Genomic DNA, 20,880 nt, shown 5'->3' with positions numbered 1-20,880 from the left:
AAATCCCCATGAAACGAAAATTTCTGCTGAGCCTCAGCCTGCTGAGCCTTCAAGTGCCTCCCTCACATCAAGGAACAATGCTGTTTCAGTTTGAGATCTGCAACACTGTAATTCTTCAGAAGAACATTAGGCTCTTCTCACTTTCAATGCCAAGGTACTGTCATTCTGTCCTTGGGGAGGGGCAGTGGGGTGTGTCTTGGGTCAACATCTACGTAAAAGATCCTAGCCTTGAGAAGCACAGCCTCACTCAGGCCTGAAGATACTGACACATTTACCTCATTTGCAATAGTGCTTTCTTCTACAATGTCCCATGAAGTGACCTATGCGACGCTCACATTTCAAGATTCTTCTAGAGCAAGAAATAACCAAGACAGAAATAACCTTAAAAAAAGAGGTAAGAGTTCAAATAAAATGAGCTGTGAACTTGGAAATGACAGGGGTTTTGGCTTTGAGATATTGGCCTTGATGCTGATGTCACAGAGACATGTGCGGAGGAATCTCAAAAATGGAGACAATCATTGTGGAACAGATAGTAAGGTGAAGGCCTCCACTGGTGAAGAGCTTATGTGTAGCTCTGAGGACTTCGTTTAACTGTGTGATATCAACGTGTTCATGAAGATTTACATTGTAATGAAAAACTTTGGTTGGATGTATCAGAAATTCAGTCTGAGAACCAAGAGATTTATCTTTATAAATAATATCTATTTATGTCTTGAGGAATATTCTTTTTGAAGCCAGATTGGAGGTTTTAAAATAGAGATTTTAAAGTAGAGGAAATTCTTCTGTTCGGTGGCTGAAATAACTGAAGGGAAAAACTGGAAGATGTCCAGGTTAGAAATCGACAACAACTAATCTCTTAAGTATTATTTTTAATTTTGGGTAGTTGAAATCTAAAGCCAATTTTGTAATATTGAATCAATAAAAACAATACCTGTACAGTGTTGTATATATATTACATAATATCTTTCTCAGAATATAACTGTGAATTAAACAAAATAATATTGGAATTTACTTCCCCATATAGATGAGAAAACTGAGGCTGAAAGAAATTAAATTATTTAGCCAAGTTTACATGACTATACGTATCAGAGCCCAGCCTCCGTTCCAGCCTTCAGCTCATCCCTTGCACTCCAGTGGAGGAAATGCAGTCTCTGTGGCTGGACACCAGCTGGGTGTAAAAGTTCACATCCCATAGCTTAAGGAGGGCTGTGGCTGTTCTGGCTGTCGTGAATCACCTGAATCACATGAACAACTTTCCTCTGTTCTTTAGATTTGTTTTTGTTTGTTTGTTGATGTATCTCTGTGGGCAAGCGTTGTGGGGGAGAAGGTTATATGAAAATATGATGAGAACAGGTTTTGCATCTGCCTAATAAAGGTGACTATACATCTGAGCTTTGTTAGGTTTTCAGATTCTAATTCATGTGCTGGTACACCTAGGCACTGTATTAAACTATTAAAACATGGAGTTGCTTGCAGTTCGGACTTGTCTGGTCTATACTACTATTTGTAGGTTGGATTGTCATTTTTTGTTCAGAATTTCTCATTCTTAGGGAAATAGTGTGAATAATGTAAAAGTTAGTTTTAAAAAGTAGAATCCACTTTTATAAGGCAGGTAGAGCAGCATCTTGAAATTTGAAGTCTCACTGATTCTTAGCATCATCCAGAGAAAAAGCTTTCACAATGCAGCACTGTGAAATCAATGAATGAGAAAAAGAATGGAAGGTGATGAAGAAAAGAATGCTAAAAGTCTGGAGAAAATTACTGTTCAAAAACAAGACAGTAGCAGAGAGATGGAAAAGGACGGGTGCTTGGGGTCTTATCACACTTCATGTCAGGAATTTTCTAAAGAGTGTATTGAAGGAACTAGAGAAATTTTAATTGCTGGATGCTTCCTAAATGGGAGAAATGAACCTCTCATGTGCAGGGGCTCCAGCATCCCCTTTGCTCATCCCTCTGTTGGCTTTCCAGGGAATCCAGCTCCCTCCCCTGCATGGCGGCAGGTTGCCCTCAGCCTGCTGACTCTCTGCCTGCTGCTGCTGATTGGGCTGGTGACATTGGGGGTTATGTGTAAGTACATTTGCGGCAGAAAGTAGAGTGATTAGGAAACATATTTGTAAGCCAAGTCAATTTAGCTAAGATTATAAACATTATTACAATCCCCGAATCCTCTAATACTCTTCTGCAGCCTCCTATCTTTCACAAACTGCATGTCCAGCAAGGGACATATTGTATGATTGTGAGGATTCTGCCCCATATTTATTCTTTTCTGTTGATGAAGTAAATAGGCCCATGAAGACGACTTCTACTTTACTACTTAATACTTAGGATAAGGAGCCTTTTCCTCTCTAGACACATGCCCACTTATTAGTCGAACAGTGACAATCAGGGAGTCAAGGGAGATGTATTTAAAACAAGGGATCCCATTTCGCTAACCTTGAAAATTTCACGTAAGAGTACCTTAATCTAGAACCTTCTAGTTATAGAGAAATCATCTAAGTAGCAGCAGCAACCTGACTTGTACAAATAAGAATGGCATACAGATGAGGCGGGAGCAAGAAAGAGAATTGAACCATCTCTGCAGAACATCACAAGCCCCATTCCCCAGTGCCTTAGCCAAAAAGAGTTTTTCTCTTGACTCTGATCCACCCTTGCGCCCTGGGAGTGAGAATCGTAGACTAACATCCTGGATATAAATGGACAACGCAACCTGAAAATACATATTTTATAGCATGTTGGTATAAAAAGCAGTGGTTTGCCATAGAAGTAACTTTCAGGGGACCTGCAGCCAGAAAAGCTTATTTGTTGAATGATACTAACATCCCCTCTAATACACTAATTTCTTTTTGTGTATGTAAGATCTTGTGGAAAATTAAGATTTGGACAAACCTCTTTGGATAGATAGAGGTTTATGATGTAGCTTGTTCCTGGGACAAAAGAAGTGATGTTCTAGCAGAGATGACAAGTATTCAAGAGCTCAACACTATGAGAATTATCAGTAAATCTTTTACAGTGACAGAGACTTTAAACTCGAGTCTGGGCATGGTGGCACTCTGGGAGGCTGAAGCAGGGAGATAAGTTCAAGCCCAGATTAGACAACTTAGTGACTTAGCAACACCTTGTCTCAAAAGAAAAAAGAAAAAAATCAAAAAGGGCTGGGGATGTAACTCAGAGTGAAGGTGCTGGGTTCAATCCCTAGTACACCAGAAAAAGAAAAGAACGAAGATGTAATGATACACTTTCACTGGTTCACCATAGAAGGGTGAAGTCTTTTCCTAATATTCTGTGCTTTTAGTGTAAGTGTTCATAATTGATTGTGCAGCTTATAAATCAATAAAAATGAAGATTTAGGGGCCCATGACTAAAACTTATCTGATATATGCCAATAAAATCTGCTTAATTTTTTTTAAACAAGTATTCCTGGTAGTCTGCAGACCATTCTTTGTCCTAAAGAATTCTGTCCCTATTAAAACTATAATCATATTAACAATTCAAATTTCAAAATCCCACCAGTATTAAAGGCAAGATACCTGACACCACCTTAGATAAAATGTCAGCTATATAATTACTAATTCATTACTTGAGTGCTAGTACAATGGTAATTAAAAATCGAAAAGATTATAAAGATGAACTATAAACAATTCAGAATAGAAAGGTATCCGGTGTGTTTTAGTCTTCATTTTGTCTCAATTATTAAGAGATACTAACAAATATTAAACAATCTAAGCACTATCTCCATGTCAAGAGAATAACTGATGACTATTTGAGAAAGAATATTATGAACTGGCCTCCTGTTTTATTTTGGAGTGCTGCAGATGTCTAGGGAAATGAACTCAGATTCAGAGAAACTGAGTCAGCTTCCAAAAGTCATTCACCACCAGCAGGATAATTTATCCCAGCAACTGGACAACAACAGGACCTTCTCCATGGAGAAGGAATTTCTCAAATCACAGGTATCCAAAACTACTGAAGAGGCAAGAGCAGCTGGCCGTCCAACTCTGCCGAGAGCTAATCACTCATACCTCAGGTAGGTAGATCTGCTAACTGGTCAGATAGAACTTATTGTTCTGATTTCAGTTGCTGTGTGGGGTACACTGAGGTATGAGAATTATGTCATCGATACCCCTACCTGATGTCACACAGAGTTTGCAGCAGATAAGGAAAATACAGATTTATTAACAATCTTAGAGTGATGCCAATATGCATACTTCAACCTCTCATTTTTATTAATGCTGCCTGGTGAGGATGTTGTTATAGAAGTTAAAAGCATAAGTGGTAATTCTGAGGCCAGAAGACTGAACTCCGAAAAGGGACTCTCCATCACTCTGACCCATAACCAGAGATAATTTCATCTTCAAAAACTCCTTAAAACAATACATTTTGAGGGTTTGGGCTCTCAGATCCTATTGTGCAGTTAAATGATTTACATGTAGTTTCCAGCATTTCCCTAGTCACCTGAGAGTCACTGAAGCTGTACTGTAGGGTGTAATTTCCTTTTTAGATCACAAATGTAAACCTTGCCCTAAGGCATGGCAATGGCATGGAAACAGTTGCTATCATTTCACAGTAAATGAAGATAAAACCTGGAGCAACAGTAGAAAAGACTGCAGAGAGAGGAACTCCACCTTGGCGAAGATCGATGACTTGAGAGAAAAGGTATGTCTGGGTCTACTTCCCTGGTGATAGCAGTTATCTACCCAGTGAGACACAATGACGTGATATCCATGTGATGGAAATCCGATGGGTCATGGACGAAAATTAAGGATGTTTCTCTCTTATCTTTGCAAACTGAAGTATGGCTTGCTCATAAAGTCTTTCTTCTGTTTTCTCCCAAGGATTTTATAAAGTCACAGCCATTAGCCATGACTTCTTTCTTTTGGCTGGGACTATCATGGCTCCCTTCTGGCAGAAACTGGCTATGGGAAGATGAGTCGGTTCCCTCTCCATCCTTGTAAGTCTCTAGGTATTCAGGTTGGGAGACTAAGTTTCGCACAGAATTCTAAGAAGATAAATGTGAATTTTTAAGACTCATAAATCTAGGTACGAAAAAGGAGCAGAGCCTACGAAAAGGTCAATAACAAATAGTATAAGGAAGGGTAACTAATTTCATCTCTGTGATACAATCATGGCAAGGCCCTGAACTTTACCCATATAAATTTATTTCTTTACTTAACATATGTAACATGTATGTAAGTATTGAATATTGGTACCTTCAAAGTTCTTGAAGAAAACACTGTTGTATAAACGTTTTTGTAAATAAAAATGGTGTTAAGATGAATTAATTAAGTTAATTAAATATTGAGAAATTAAATGACCTGTTCAAGATCATACTCAGCTCCAAAGTGACAAAAATCAGGACTGAACCCTTCAGGGACCATGTGTTCATCACTCAGCCATTCTGTTCTCCAGCACAACAATCCAGAAGGACAGTGTTTGTCACAGGAACACAGTTTAATATGCTTGTTTTTAATAAGTGCGAGCCATTTTCTAATAGAAAGTAAGTGTGAAGTGACTCCTTAGTTCAAGAATTAGTTTCATGATGAGAACTTGCCAATTAGGCATTGTGGCTAATACCTTCATGGCTTAAATAAACTATATATATATATATTACTTCAAAGTTTTTATTTATATATATATATATGAAACACTTGAGAAATTGCATTCTTACAGATACCTAACATCATGAATAATTAGATGTTAATGTAAAAATATCTCTTGGCAAATTGCCCTCTTCTGTATCCACTGTAAGAAGGCCTGAGAAAAAGACAGCCCCCCAGGGAGGCAGAAGTCCAGGTGCTACTTCCGGTCAGGCTGGGTCCTGTGCAGGAGCCAAAGACACACGGTATGGGCTTGTGAGTGTCCTATCTCTAGATCACAGCTGTTGTGTCCCTGGGTGGGCCGAGCACTGAGGCTCTGCTGTGGCGAGAAGCTCAGCAGGATCATAAACTTCAGTATCAGAAAAGCATTCAAGATGCAAAGTTTAAGGAAAGAAAAATTTTAATTGGAAAGGGGTGAAAGGAGAGAATAGATAGCTGCCCTGATAAGAACTGGAATAGGGGGAAAATGGAAAAGTGGTTATCTACGGCCTTTGTCCCTGGCCTCTCTCTCTTTTTTGGGGGGGCGGTTACCGGGGATCGAACTCAGGCCCTTGTGCTTGTGAGGCAGGTGCCAGAACCACTGAGCTAAATCCCCAGCCCCCTGGACTCTCTTATAAGGCCATTTCCACCCCAGCCCAAACCTGCCATAACTGGACTGACTTCTGGGCTAATGTCATTTCTTCATGCAGCTTCTTTCTCTTTTGTCTGTTTGCATGTCCTTACTTTTTAAGGCCTTATCTTTGGGTTGGGTGGTGGCTTGGCAATCGGGTATCTTATTCATGGTTACTCTAGAGTTAACAAGAGTGTGCATGGATTATGTATTGTTTTCTAGATGATAAATGTAGTGAGCCTAGAGTGGATAATATAGTAATTCTAGAGAGAATCTGTATGTACATGTATGTTAGTGCATAGTTGTGAGTAAGAGCTTTTCCAAAATTTAGCCTGTGTCCCTTCCTTTATGTCTCCCTGTATTGTAGTGGCTGCCATTTTACCTTGGCTTTGTGCGCTTGGCTCCCTGTGACCTGCCCTTCAGCACTCCCTCTCCCTCTCTCTCTCTTTCTTTCTCCTTTTCTTTCTTTCTTTCTTTCTTTCTTTCTTTCTTTCTTTCTTTCTTTCTTTCTTTCTTTCTTTCCTTTCTTTCTTCCTCCCCCCCATCTCTTGGTGAAAATCCCAAGGCCATTTGGTGCCTTTCTTTATCTGTTTTTTCTCTTTCTCTGCTGCTGTCCTGCACTTACTTCCCAGAGGAATCCCTCTAGTGAAGTTTTAACTCTTTCTAGTCAGGATTAGCCAGAAGATCTAATGAGAGCTTATTCTATTTTCTTATCTACAGACCGCTGCCGCTACTTGTCATGAAAAAATCCTATTGAAGTTTCTCCAGAAGAGCAAAATTTTTAAAAATGTATAAGTGATCACATAGTTTTTTTTTGCAAAATTCTTTAGAGACTATAAACCAAAAATTTTGATGACTATTTAGTATAGAACTATATTTAAAGTGCCCAGTTTTATTCCTATTTTAAGTGTAATGCATATTTTTTACATTGGAATGAAATTGAGAATCATTAGATCTTTCTGTATATATAATTATTTTCTTCCCTTCCCTCCCACATCAAGTAGTTACTTCTCTTTTATTCTGTAATTTTTATCACTAATGTTTTCTTTTCTTTTCGTTTTAGAGAATAAAAGGAAATTTTATTTTGCTTTGGAAGTTTTTATTAATATATGTTTACAACACATTTTAAATACATCCGTCATGGAAAATTGGTAGATATCCATATCAAATTTTGCTCCATTTATTTCCTCCACCAACTTTCCTTGAATAAAGTTAAAATCACTCATTTTCGGCCAAAGGTGCTATGATTCAGCTTTCAACCACCAAGACCTTTGAATTACAATGATGTGTTTATTATTTTCTCCTCAGATGCATTTTATTTTATTTTTCCCCAAAGTTCTGCCAAGACTATTTCTACTCAAATATTAATTTCCAAGTCCCTAATCACCATTACTGGTCACAGTAAGTTGATTACTCTAGTTTCACACAAATAAAATTGGCAGAACCCCACCTGCACAATGAAACACATCAAACAAAGATGGCAGTTACTTTCTTTTGCAACTAGAATAATATTGGACATGTGGTGGTTAACATTAATCTCTGGCACTCAGTGTTGCTAAACAGAAAGCTTACAGGAATGGTACCATGATGCAGCATAACTGCACTCAGGTTTCATTTTTTAATCTAAGAAGTTTTTCTTCTAATAAAGGATTTTGATTATGCTTGGCCCCTCCCTCCTCCAACCCCAGCTCAAGTGAGCTCCTCAGAGGGTTCAGAGCCTGCAGACAGGGACTCCTTGGTCCCTGTAGCTGTCAGGAAACCACACATCATACTCAGTTCGTGAGACTACGCGTCAGGTGTACACAACTCACTTCCTTAGTTCCCGAGTAAAAGCACTTGGACCGCGTGTGCACACCAAGCTTCGGCCCAGTCCTGAAGCAACACAGTAAGATGGCGAGTAATGGAGACCCCTGGGGAGAGGCATTACTGAGCACATGGAAGATTTAGACTGGATAAGGATAATATTTTGATGATATTGTTTGGGGTTTAGGATCAACTTCTTACCAGAGGACTTGGGGAATATCATTAGAACCACAGATAGTCATTCTTTTCCCCCTTAACCTGTTTTATTCTCTCATTACACCCCGAGTGTACAAATACATGCAAAATTATCTTTCCATAGTAATAATTCTGTAGCAATAACATTTTTCATAAAATATGATCTCATGCTTTGTTTTTCTTAAAGTTTTATGAAATAAAAATGTTAATATTTCTGATTTAATCTGGATTGAGTGGATTCCAGGAAGAGAAAACACATGTTGGTGAAAGGAATGCAAATTCTCAATTTAGGACTTAAATATCCTTAAAGAATTCTACCTGAGATCCCAATTAACTTGAAACAAAGAAGTCTGATGTGCCAATGTTAGGGATTTTGATGCTTTGTGGAGATAGAAGTCTCTCGATATTCACGATATTGACTACTGAGAACAAGCCTCAAATACAGTATTTGCCATTAATTTTTAAATAAATTAATTTTCAGGTTTAGCAATAAAGAACTTGACCAGATCAATGGATCCAAAGGATGTGCTTATTTTCAAAGAGGAAATATTTATGTTTCTCGCTGCAGTGCTGAAATTCCTTGGATTTGTGAGAAGACAGCCACACCAGTGAAAATCGAAGATTTGGATTAATGTGCTTTTTTCTAAATTCACTAAATATTAAAGAACTTGTGATTTGAAACCCAGTATGAAAAGAAAGAGTTACGCACTATAGCCGAAGGCAGATTAAAAAGTGACTGTGTATTTTACCTACTAGGGAATGGAAGGTCCTTCTCAGAGCCGTCTCCACTGCGGGATCAGATGCCTTCTGATCCAGTGGTGCTTGTCCTGCAGGACTGAGGTCGCCCCTGGGGTCTTAAAGCAGTGCTTATTCTACGGCTCTATTATTCTCTCTCAGAATACTCTCATTGAATTTACTCACTCTCAGATAAAAAACTCTTTTCTTGCTTTGTGTTTACACATTACCACATGTTCTAGGGTGATATTTAAATATTAGTAGCCAGAACTGACAAGGGCCACAGTGTGGAGCAAGCTGTAGGAAACTTCTGTTGTATAGACTGCTGGATCATGTGGGAATTTGGAAGACCCCAAGGTGAGAGAAGTGGTAGCTGGGGCAGCAGCACTGGGTGAGCTGATTTGGAAATAGTTCTGTAAATGTTTGTCTGAAGGACTGTATACCAACTAAGTATTTGCTCCATGTGCAAAATAACGCTTCCTCCCCTATATTACTATGAAAACGCATTTTCATTAATCTTTAAAATGTAAATAACTTATGATCTGGAGGAAGTAGAAATAGCACTTTGTGTGTATATTTTATCATTTATTTAAATGAGTAACGGGGGGATTATTGATTTACTAATCGGGGTACTATCATTTAAAACCTTATCCTATTAAAATTGATATTTTATTTTTTAAGAAAAGTACTAATAAATTTGTTGGAAGATATGAACTTATCAGAACAATTTTGTTTGAGAACTTCCCTAGAAAAGACTTTGTTGGTGACTGCACATTAGGTACTAAATCTTGTAAATTTAGATTTTTTGGAACAATATTGTTGATTTTACAATATTGGTAAAAAAGCATAGTTTTAATTTTCTCATACAATTTTATAACTATAGTCTAAAGAGGAAAGTAAAGTAGCCTGTGATATTTACTTTCATAGAACAATGATCTATAATTTACTATAAAATTGAAAATAATATGTATATATCATGAATGGCATTCAAGAGCAAAGCCAGTTGCATTTCAAAATACTCTGCAAGAGCTTCATCAATACCATCTAGTGGCTCTGAAGATTTAAACAACAACCTAATCAATGTTTTATTTACATACCAAAAGATGCTCTAACATAATGTAATAAAATACAGTGTAAATGTTTACTAAGATTTTCAAACAAAATATACAGCATTCAAGAATATGTTTAAATGTAGATCAGATTTTTATTATAGTTTAGGTGAACAGTGTTTACAGATTTGCATTTAAGACTGAAACACACACAAAAAAGACTGAAACAAGAGTTACTTACATATGGATGTAAAAAGCAACTTTATTCTTTCATTTCTTTTCAGTCCTTTATTTTCACTCCTACTATCACAAACAAAGATGAACTTATTCATAAAAGGTAAAAAACTCTGCGCCTGACCCCCCACACTTGGGTTTCTCTCTATTTTCTTGAAAGATAAGTTCTTCTGGTATTCCTCTATTTCTACCCAAAGAATGATCTATTAATAACATACATGTCCTTGTTGTTTTGCTTTGTTTCTATGAAGAGGATTTTGTTTCTCACTTGGCATCTCGTATCTTTTTATTCTTACCTCGAGTACATGCTGACTCTTACACTCATTAAAAGAGACAATTTCTGTGTCTGACCCTCGGTCAGGACGCGCCGCCCTCAGCCTCCTCCCTGCTGCTTTGCAGTCATGGCGCCATCACCAGCAGCACCCGGTGAAGAAATCTAGAGTTCCTGGGATACAGCCACCTTCTGTGTGTCAGACCACGTCGTCATCCAGTATCATCATGGCTTGTAAAACATGGCTTGTTCCAGGGCATCTCCATCTCTCTCTTCCCATCTTCTCCAGAAAAAACTCAAGTGGTGGTTAACTGGGCCTCAATGCTACATTCGAAATGGGGTCTGGTAGCGATTTGCTGGCTGACAAATATGGGATCACACGCATGTTCCATTTTCCTGAAGGAACCGCAAACTGAATTTTTGTGCCCCTCATGTGGGCATGTTCTTGTTTTAATTGCCAAGACCAGCAGCCTCCCAGAAGCCCCATTTTTCCACCTGGACGGGACCAGTGAGCCATGACTTGCAGTCACTCAGTCGGGACTAGTGCTTTCCACCGGTTTGCGCCCCTCATTTACATTGCGAATCAGAGAATTCGGGCCAGAACTTTCTCCATATAAGCCAGCCCATCTCTGCTCCTTCTGAACATGCTTTCTTTTTGTAATGAAGGCTGCACCTTCCCAGTTTGCAAATTTATTTTTTGTTTGCTTTTTATTTTTAAATAAAGCCTCCTTTTTTTCAGTTTTAAGTGGAATTTATAAAACTAAGAGATAAAGGGTTGTTAACAAACACAGTAACAAATGGACATCAACGGGTATGAGGCATTATCCTGTACACATAGTGTGCGTGCATGTGTGTGTGTGTGTCCTCAGTGCATAGCATTTACACACAGAGCCACTGCTGCACAAAAATATCTGAAGAGGCTGGATTAATGTAAGGCAGTTTAACAGACTGAAACTTTTTAGTATATATTCTGTATGAAAACAGCTTGAACTTTTGAATTGGCAGGTAGAAGGCAACTCTGCCAAATGCTACAGTTAAAGCCCCCACCTGAGTGCACCATTCCACCCCATCCATCTGGATGCACAACACATGAACAGTACAAAGACTCCTTTTTATCTTAAATTCTTTCCCAGTGAATTTTTCTTTGAAATTAGATATAGATGTCAAAAGACCTTACACACACATTACATACACTGTCAAAATTCCTAGGGAAAAGCCACATTTTATATTTATTTTAGGTAACTTTTCTTCACTCTGTAGTGGCCACGAGGCTTCCAAATCTGGCTTCACTCCAGATTTAATGGAAAATCTATAAACAGCACAGATTTTCCATGCCATTGTCTCAAATCTATGACATCAGAGTAACTGAGGGCAGGACTGGTGCACTTTAAATTCCACAAAATCTGAAGTGATCCTTGGTATCCACCCTGGGTATTTGACAATGTTCAACTAAATGACCTCAACATTAACCTTCTGAACAAACAGCCCAGAGGTAAATGTGCAGCAACCAGCCCCAAGTTGGATGGCTTTTTTCTCCCCTGCAAAATCAGCAGGAATAATTTGGGCAGTCATAGGATCCATTATTACATCCATGGGGTGGAGGTAACTACCATCTTGCCCACTATGTAACCTATGTAACCCCAGTGTTACTGTGGATGATGGAGCCTAGGACAGGTTCCCAGGTTCTTGTGCTTCATAAACAAAGAAATGCATGTGGCATGCGATGGTAAGGAAAAGGCAGGAAAGTTTGCTAAGGCAATAGTATGCTCCTTCCTGGAAAAAGAAAATTGTACAACAACCACTGAGGGCACAAGACGTAGGGCTTTGAAATGTTGTGACCCTTCTGGGGGGCCTCCCGCTGGGGGTCCTCTAGAGCACGATGGACAACATGATTGACAGGGTTCTGAGTCTCGTCAGCTGCATCTGCTATGCATGTCCTTTTCTATAATTCACCCTGTGATAATTGGAGGTAGGGGATGCTGTCCACACGCATGAGCCTTCAAGGCTACTGCAAGTCATGATGGCAGGTCTGGTGCACATGCGTCCTGGTTTGAAAGTCTGGAAATTCTCCCAGTTTGGGAGGCTTAGAGGTCTTGGCTTTTCTTATATCTGCCTCCCCATGGTAACCGAAGGGCAAGGTGTGGGAGATTTGACCCCAGGGCATTGCTCAGGTTCAGGTGAGTGGAGAGCAGTGGTCCCATGTATTTATCATGCATTCCAAGACCTATAGGTAAGTAAAGCCATTAAGATAGCTAGATGAGCTCTTCCTGTTGGCCATTGATATCCAGGCTATTATAATCGCTGTTTGACACATTCATAGTTTTTGAGAAGGACCAGGTATATTTTCTGTTGACTGAGGCCCAACTTTGTCTAGCCAAGCAAATAAAACTGTTTGTCCTGCTTTGAGGTGCTGGAATCTTCTTTTCTTCCTCTTCAACATGGTCTAATTTTTTTTTTTTTACTTTTTGTGTACTGGGGATCGAACTCAAGACCTTGTGCTTTTGAGGCAGGCATGGTGCCACTGAGCTAAATCCCCATCCCCTCCACTCATATATGTTGTGTAATTGGAAAAAGTGATTTTCTTTCTCCCAAGGAGAGAAATGTGAAGTCTTAGTAATGTACTCCTGTCATTAATCTGCAAATAGCTGGCAGTCCGGGCAGAATATGACATTTCACTATTTTGCAATGTCTGAAATGTTTTTTTAGTTAAGCAATTACCCCTAATCAGCTCTTTGGAGAACGTTTGCATTTGTATTCTGCAAGCCTAACATAGTTTTATTGGGTTTCTGTGAATGGTCTTCATCATTATTATGATTTCTTTTACTCTGTATGTGACATTGCCCAAATCTACTGTTTCTTCTTTGTTAGATGAAAGGAAAAGATAATGAATCCTGTCTCCAGCCTCTTTATATGCCACCATCATGCATCTGCACATAACATGAACAAAAAAATTTCAAATTCAACACTTGCACTTACATGTATCTTTCTGGGACAGTGGATAATCTCCCTTTCTCATACTTTAATCTCTTTGCAGCAATCAGAGGAAGTGCTCTGTATAGTGAGAATCGGTGTGCTACATCTTCACCAATTCCACCTTCTCCCACTAGTGCACCTGCAGCTCTTTTATGTGTTGAATATTTGAAAGCCTTGTTGGGAGGGTGAGGAATGTATTTTAGCTACAAATGCTAAAGAAACATGTAAAACATATTCTAAGACCAAGCCCACCACCAATCCCAAAGATAAGGTAGGTAGTTTATGTCTTTTCTGTGGGCTTTTAACCATCAGCCATTAACTGAAATTTAGAAATGAGATAATCTATGCTGACCTAGTTATCATCTATTTACTTCAGGGCCCAGACTATAGTAAAAGGCAGACTAGAGAGGCTGTTTTGTTATTGTCCTGTCACCTACTGATAGTTTGGTGCCTTATTGTTAGTATTGCTTTTCTGTTTTTCCTCTAACTGTGTAGAAATATGAATGAGCATTCTGTCATCCATCCTTTAAACAGTGGCCTTGTATAGAGAGGATGCTAGAAAATAGTGAAGTGATTTTTATTTCTCACCATTTGCATTAGCATACATTTGCAGTACATGATACTTCCATTCCTTGAAGGGAGTTGGAAATGCATATAACACATCTTGACTCCTTTTTAAAAGTCCCCTTCATCTCCCCTTTCTCCCCATCCATCTCTTGTTCCCTTTCCATTTGAGAAAGACGTAACTTTCTGTTTCCTGTTATTTATATTTTATTTTTACTTTTTATTTAGATTTTGGGATTCCCATATAAGAGAAACCATGTAATATTTTGAAGTGGTTTTGTTGTTTTTGTTGGATCAGGGATCGAACTCAGGACCCTGCGCTTGCACCGCAGACACAGCTCCACTGAGCTAAATCCCCAACCCAAAATTCTGTCCTCTCCCTGGACCTCAGCCTCTCTCTCCAGCTGCAACACTTAATAGTACTGATGGTTGGGTGTTTTGTGTGTGTGTGTGTGTGTGTGTGTGTGGTAGTCTGGGGGTTGTATTTGGGAAATTTGACTTTACTGTAAGAAACAATTTCCTTTCCATGGATCATTTTTTTCCTGTCTTTGTATGTTGGTTTATTTTTTTTTTTTTAAGGCAGGGTCTATCTTGGTTGTTCAGGCTGGCCCTGAACTCACTATGTAACGTAGGCTGGCCTTGAACTCACAGCAATCCTGCTGCCTCAGCTCACAAGGGTATGCCACCATGCCTGGCTCTCATGCGGTATTTAAGCTTGTGTGTCTGATTCGTTTCACTTAAAATTATGGTCTCAAGGTACCTATATTTTCCTAAAAATTATTCAAGTTCATCCCTTGTGGCAGAGTAGTACTACACTGTGTATAAATGCCGCATTTTTGGCATCCATTTATTTGTTGGTGGGCACATATCTGCTTCCAAGATTCAGGTGTTGTGAGTCGTGTTGCTATGAACACGGGTATACATATATCACTGTTATGTGATGGCTCTAATTCTCTCTGGAAGGTAACAAAAAGGAAACAGGACAAACAGAATTTCTACTTTCAATTTTTTTTGAGGATCACGGTACTGAAATGCATACAATACTATATGATTTCCTCTTATAGGAGAAAGTCAAATTATCACTAAGGAGCAAAATGAGAGCCAGATAATAGGAAGTAGAGGAATAGATCTTTCTCAATCTGAAAGTGGATGGAGAGGTGGAAGGAGAGGGGAGGGAAAGGAGATAAAGGAAAGTAATTGAGATGTGCTATGTGCGTGTACCAACTCTACACAGAGCGTAAATGTTATGCACCGCAAACACGTGCGAATAAGAAGAAATTCCTGATGTGATGTTGGCTTGTACTGTAACTGTTATTGTCCTGTGTTACGTGCAAAATCAAGATTACCTGTGAAACACACCTCCATTCAGTAACTACGAAAACGTGGAAAAACGATGGATTCATTTCCCTCAGCAATGCACAGGTAAACTTAGAAGTCAGGTTATAAATAGATCAGATGGGGCGATGGGGCTGGGGATTTAGCTCTGTGGTTCTGCCGCCTGCCTCTCAAGCACAAGGACCTGAGTTCAATCCTCAGTTAAGAACTATAAACCAAACCAAACCAAAAAGTGAGGTCTTAGGAGATTCTGTAAAGGAAAAGGGAAAAGCAAAGTCTGTAGGGCCACCCACGCTGTGCTCTACTACTGGTTAGCAGGGGGGGGAGTTTAAGGACCAATCAGAGTTACTTGTCCCTGAGCTCCAGCCAATCACAGGAGCTGAACCCTCGTGTTGGTGCGGGCTCCCTGCAGTTAAGGCCCTGGGTAGAAGAGGACCGTTGGGCCCAGACGTCCGCACCCAGGGCAGGTTCCTGATGCACTGCTGCTCACTTGGCCAGTCCAGTCTTGCTGCAAGGCCTCCCTACAAGGAGACCGGCTCTCAGCTCCTGAAAGTTTAGGAGCACCGAGTGTAACTTCCCCCAGAAAATTTCAACCTCTGTGATCACAGAACCTCCTCTTTGGTGAAGGTCGGAGATGGAGGGAGAAGAACTGGAGAACAGGAGGAAAAGAAGAGCGGAAGGTTCACTAAAGGCGGGGGCCCTGGCTTGAACTACTGGAGAGGCTGAGGCAGGAGGATGGCAAATTTCAGGCCAACTTAGGCAACTTAACTAGATCCTGTCTCAAAATACAAATAAAAAATGGGCTGAGGATGTAGCTTATTGGCAGAGGACCCTGTGTTTAATCCCCAGTACCACACACACACACACACACACACACACACACACACACACGAAGCTAATGAGGATGAGGGCTTTTGTTCTAAAAGGGCAGTTATTATTTTAGTCCATTTTCTGACCGGGTCTTGACGGTCAGCATTTGGAGGGCAGGAAGGGGCAGAAGACATTGTTCACTAGAAGAGCCTTAAGTTCAAGCAGCCTTCTTTAACAAACAAATTCTTCCCCTCTCCCCCTCCCCACCAGATTTCCCTTACTCAGCACAGCTTGTCATTAAGAGGCCCAGGGCGCTGGGTGAATTTATAACATTGTGCTGCAAAATAACACCAAGAGGGGGCGCCAAAGCGCTTCTCGGGCTGTGATACCAACTCGGTATCAGCTTCCACTCCCGGGGGCTTCATTACCTGGAGGGGGAATGGAAAACCACTCAGCAAGATGGAAAAGCAGCATAAATGTTACTTGGAGGGCGGTTGGTTTTTCTCCCGAAGATACTGACATGTGTCTCCCTTGTGTATAGTAAAAAGGAAAATGATAATCCTATCAGTCTTGCTATGCGGATGTCTTGCCGTTCTCCTCTGGCTGATGTTAAGATTTCCGAGAAAAAGTAAGTGAATGGTTTCTGCTAAAATATTGATGGTGTTATTACTGATCCGGTTGATCCGGTCCGATGTCAGTGACTAACCTTTCCTTCTGCTTTCGTGAACTTCTGCAGAGTATTCTGCAAATTTAGCTATCTGCTTCACCTTCTAGAGTGATCAGTCAATAAATATTTATTGAGTTCAGGCTTAGTGGTAGCGGCCGATGCTCCAAATGTGATGAGGGAGTGAGGTCTTCCCTGGAAAGTACATTTCTTTAATTGAAGAAACAAGCACATAAGAACACGATTTGTATCTTGCTTCCAACTTGTTCTAACAGCAACACTGAGACAATTTCCGAATATGCCCATTGCTACCGGCTACTCTACTGGCTACAGTCCCAGCAGTAGCAACAGAGCATTCGTGTTCTGCCCTAGGTCCTGAGTGCCTCAGTCACTAGGGTCACTCTAGTGAATCTCTTTGCTACCACATCGTTATTCTTTGCTTTCTCAACGGAGACGTCTCTATATTTCCAACCTTAAACAAAACGAAATCGTTCAGATGTCATTCGCCCTTCAGCTGTCTGTGTTTTGTTTCCTCCTCGGTACAGTAATTTTGAAAATCTTTCCTTGCTAGCTTTTTTTTTTCCTGATCTTCCCATTTCTTTCTTCCTCCCTCAGTCCCACTGAAGCCAGGACCCCATGCGTGCTGTAAGCTGTATGGTCGAGCTTCCATCTTCAGCTCAAGTCGCTAATTTATTGCTAATTTGAGGATGTTCTGGTGCTGGGTGGAAGGCGGAGCCTCAGTCGTGCTGAGCGCGTCTTCTCTCGTTGAAGCTCGCCCAAGCCCTCCTGCTTTTCCATTGAGTCCATTCTAATCAGTCATCCACTTTTTTTTACTTTTTTTTTTTCACCCAGTTTATCTTTCGTGATGATTTGGGGCCTAGGCAGAGGGAATTACTCAATTTCACTAGTCTCTGTATTGCTTGTTCTACTGAGGCAGTGGTTATAAGGGTGACTTCTAAGATATCTTCCTGATCCAGCCGCATCTAAGTATGGGAATTCTCTCTCCTGCCTGGGCTCACTAGGCTATGCTCCATCTATCTGCTCAGGCCTAGGTCTGCCTGGGAGCAGAGTGAGTGCTGAGCAGTCTATGCTAAGTTCGTCCTTTTTCTACCACATGGGAGGAAAGATCTCTCTTCCCACTGGGCCGCAGTTCACTCGGTGTGCAATGAGTCTCTGCAGTTACTTTGGTTACCTTTCTAAACAGGAGTGTTCCAGTTTGGTCGTTGCTAACTTTAGGGATCTACAGTCTGTGATTTCCTGTGGTTCTCCTATCTCCTCAAAGAGCCATGTCTCTGTCACTTTGAGCAAATATTTAGGAAGGACTAGTGAGTGCCGACTGCCTCCAGCCCTCTTGCTTCCATCCTCTGGAGTCTATTTTTAAAAACTTTTTTTAAAAATGAATCAAATGTGTCCACAATTCTGCAATTGACTGTCATTCGTTTGGATTAAAGCCAATCCCTGTCAATGGCTGACTTTGAACTTGGCATTTAAAAGTAATTTTGAACTTGATACAATCAAAAGATTTTGGTGAGCTAACTATTTGCATTTGGCTTTCTTACCAGCTCTCACATACACGGAAACATCTTGTTACTTTATCCTTCCATTTCAGGATCTTCCCATTCATAGATTTTACTATGAGCCTTTCATTTATTTTGGCTTTGGGTGAAAGACACCTTAAACCTTGTTATTACAGAGTTATATACTAACAATTAATTTCCTCTACCTAGTAAGTTAAGGAGAAAAAAATAGATGGTAAAAAGTCAGTAAAATTTCAGCATTTTTTTTCCTTCTAATATACTTTTGTTAAAAGACAAAAGATAAAACTTTCAACTTTTGGGTAAATATTGTATTTGAGACACAGTTGAGTTTCAGTTAAGTCAATAATTTAGAAATAATTCTTTGGGGTTATGAAATAGATAGATTTGTTTGCTTATGGTGAAACTTGTCCCCGATGGCATAGAAAATTTTAGGAATTTAAATAAACTGATAAAAAGATTCCAGAAGCAAGAGCAAGAAAATGAATGGAAAAAATGGCTAGAGGATATGGAAATTCTGGAAGTTTGCTTGTTTACTATTGTTACTTTAAGTTATGGATATAGATTGACATCCTCCAATGCTGATTTCTTTCATGTGCTATTCTTGATATTCACTTGTTCTTGATCAACTCAAAATATCCCTCTGGGTTGATGTTTAAAGTTAAATCATTCAAACTGAATGAGAAAGCAAAATCATCTTATCACCACAAAATATCTAAAAATAATTTACCTGGAAGATCAGACATTTCCTCTTACACTTTCTTTTTTGTCACTGTTAATTTTAGTTGGAATTAAAATGATGAGTAAGAATTGCACAGATGATATGCGGATATGTCCACCTGCCTGGGACCTAATCAGTCAAAAGTGCTTCTTTCAATCTGAACATGAAACGACTTGGGTGGAAGGACAGAGGCACTGCAGAAAATATCTTGCATCTCTGGCCAAGATCGTCTCCTGGAATGACATGGTTCGCTTCCTTCTCAATACACACCCAACAGTCCACAAAGCCACTCTATGGGAAACGTATTTGTCGGGTGTGATCTCCTAGTCAACAAAGAAGTCAAAGATCTTTGTCCATATGGGGAGTACATCCTACAGGCGGGGTCAGGCCATGAAAAGTAGTCTTAGTAAAAATGTAAATTAGTATGTTGGAGACTAGTAAGCTGTGTGCAAAAGTGTACAAATGAATGGCTTTTTTTTTTTTTTTTTGGTCACCAAGTGGATAGGTTGCGTGCAAAGTGATAGCTCTTTAAGATTATATCTGAGCCAAGATGTAAAGCAGGTGGAGAAGTTAGTCGAGGCAGTGTCTAGGGAAGTCTGCCCAAAAAAGAAAACACCTAAAGGGCAATCTTAAGGTCAGGGCTGAAATGCCAAAGGAACAGAAAAGAGGCGGCCAGTCAGTGTGTCTAAAGTAAAGGGAGGGTGGGGATGTGTATCACAAGGGCTTTGTAGGCCATTGTAAAGACTTTATTTTCTTCTTCTGAGCAAAGTAAGATGTTTCAGAATTATAAGCAAAATTATGATATGCTTTCATTTCAGTGTTAAAAGAATCATTTTCCTTGCTGCTATGAGATTGGCACTGGGTGGCAAAAATAAAGGCAGGAAATTCCACTACCAGGCAGTTGCAGTAAACCGAGTAAAAGAATAATGACTCAGACAAGTAGAGTAGCAATTAAGAAATGAGAAAAGTAGGAGAGCTCTATGACAATACTTTTTATTTCATCACAGGAACTTTTGGCAGACTATCTGAATTCCTCCTCTTCATATTGGATTGGACTGAGAAAACACAATGTGGACAACATCTGGCGATGGATGGATGGAAGTCACTTTAGCAATTGGTAAGCCTTAGTAACATTTGCTTACCATAAAATGCATCCAGCATGGTATTACTTTTGAGTCCATGAGCAGCTATCCCGCAGTTTCCTCTCCCCTAACAGGTCCCCAACAGACATACACCAAAGAGAGCATCCAGAGAGCTCGACTTTGTCCGGTGAAGGTTTCCTCAAAGGCCACCATTTACTTCCATGAGCAGAACTTGACTATTCCATATGTGAGGCACAAGCATTCCCTTTACCCCAGACTTCCTGCAAGTCTAAGTGGTTTGGGCCTCGGCTCTTTCTCTTGGGTCTTAGCCATTTGTATGTATTTATTACCTGGGTCATTTATTTAACTTCCTTGTCAATGCGTGAGTGCTGAATGATGTAGTGAAGCCTACATTTTTGCACAAATGTGAGGGGCATGGAAAGCAAGGGAAGGAAATGAGTGGGAAGACAAAGTGCTTGTTTACTTAAAACCCCAGAGCTCATTTATGTTCCTTAGATTAATTTTACTCTTAGATTCCAGTTTTTTGTTCTAGAAATACTTAACAGTTTTCCTAACTTGAATGGCTACTTTGAAGAACAATGTATTCTCCATAGAGAAACCATTAGGTACCATTTGCAGAGTGGCTACTTCATGACAAACATTTGTCCTATGGCAATAATATAAGATACTAGGTGCTGTGTTTTA

At 39.8% G+C, this 20,880-nt stretch overlaps 1 protein-coding gene across 1 annotated transcript in view; it reads left to right on the top strand.

Moving 5' to 3' along the window:
* The first annotated feature begins 226 nt into the window (after positions 1–226).
* Clec12b (C-type lectin domain family 12 member B) overlaps positions 227–20,880 on the top strand; it is a 23,331-nt gene continuing 2,677 nt past the window's right edge. Inside the window, 11 exon segments of the mRNA XM_010643560.2 lie at positions 227–394; positions 1,969–2,067; positions 3,805–3,956; positions 3,958–4,024; positions 4,499–4,653; positions 4,833–4,948; positions 8,684–9,294; positions 15,263–15,450; positions 16,715–16,801; positions 19,158–19,339; positions 20,101–20,210. Coding sequence (XP_010641862.1) covers positions 304–394; positions 1,969–2,067; positions 3,805–3,956; positions 3,958–4,024; positions 4,499–4,653; positions 4,833–4,948; positions 8,684–8,834 — 831 coding nt within the window. The 5' untranslated portion in view covers positions 227–303 and the 3' untranslated portion in view covers positions 8,835–9,294; positions 15,263–15,450; positions 16,715–16,801; positions 19,158–19,339; positions 20,101–20,210.

The sequence above is a fragment of the Fukomys damarensis genome, unplaced genomic scaffold (assembly GCF_012274545.1).
Source record: "Fukomys damarensis isolate Sample0158 unplaced genomic scaffold, DMR_v1.0_HiC HiC_scaffold_19, whole genome shotgun sequence".
NCBI lineage: Eukaryota > Metazoa > Chordata > Mammalia > Rodentia > Bathyergidae > Fukomys > Fukomys damarensis.
Note: the sequence above shows the minus strand (reverse complement) of the source record. Positions and strands in the feature narration are given on the sequence as shown.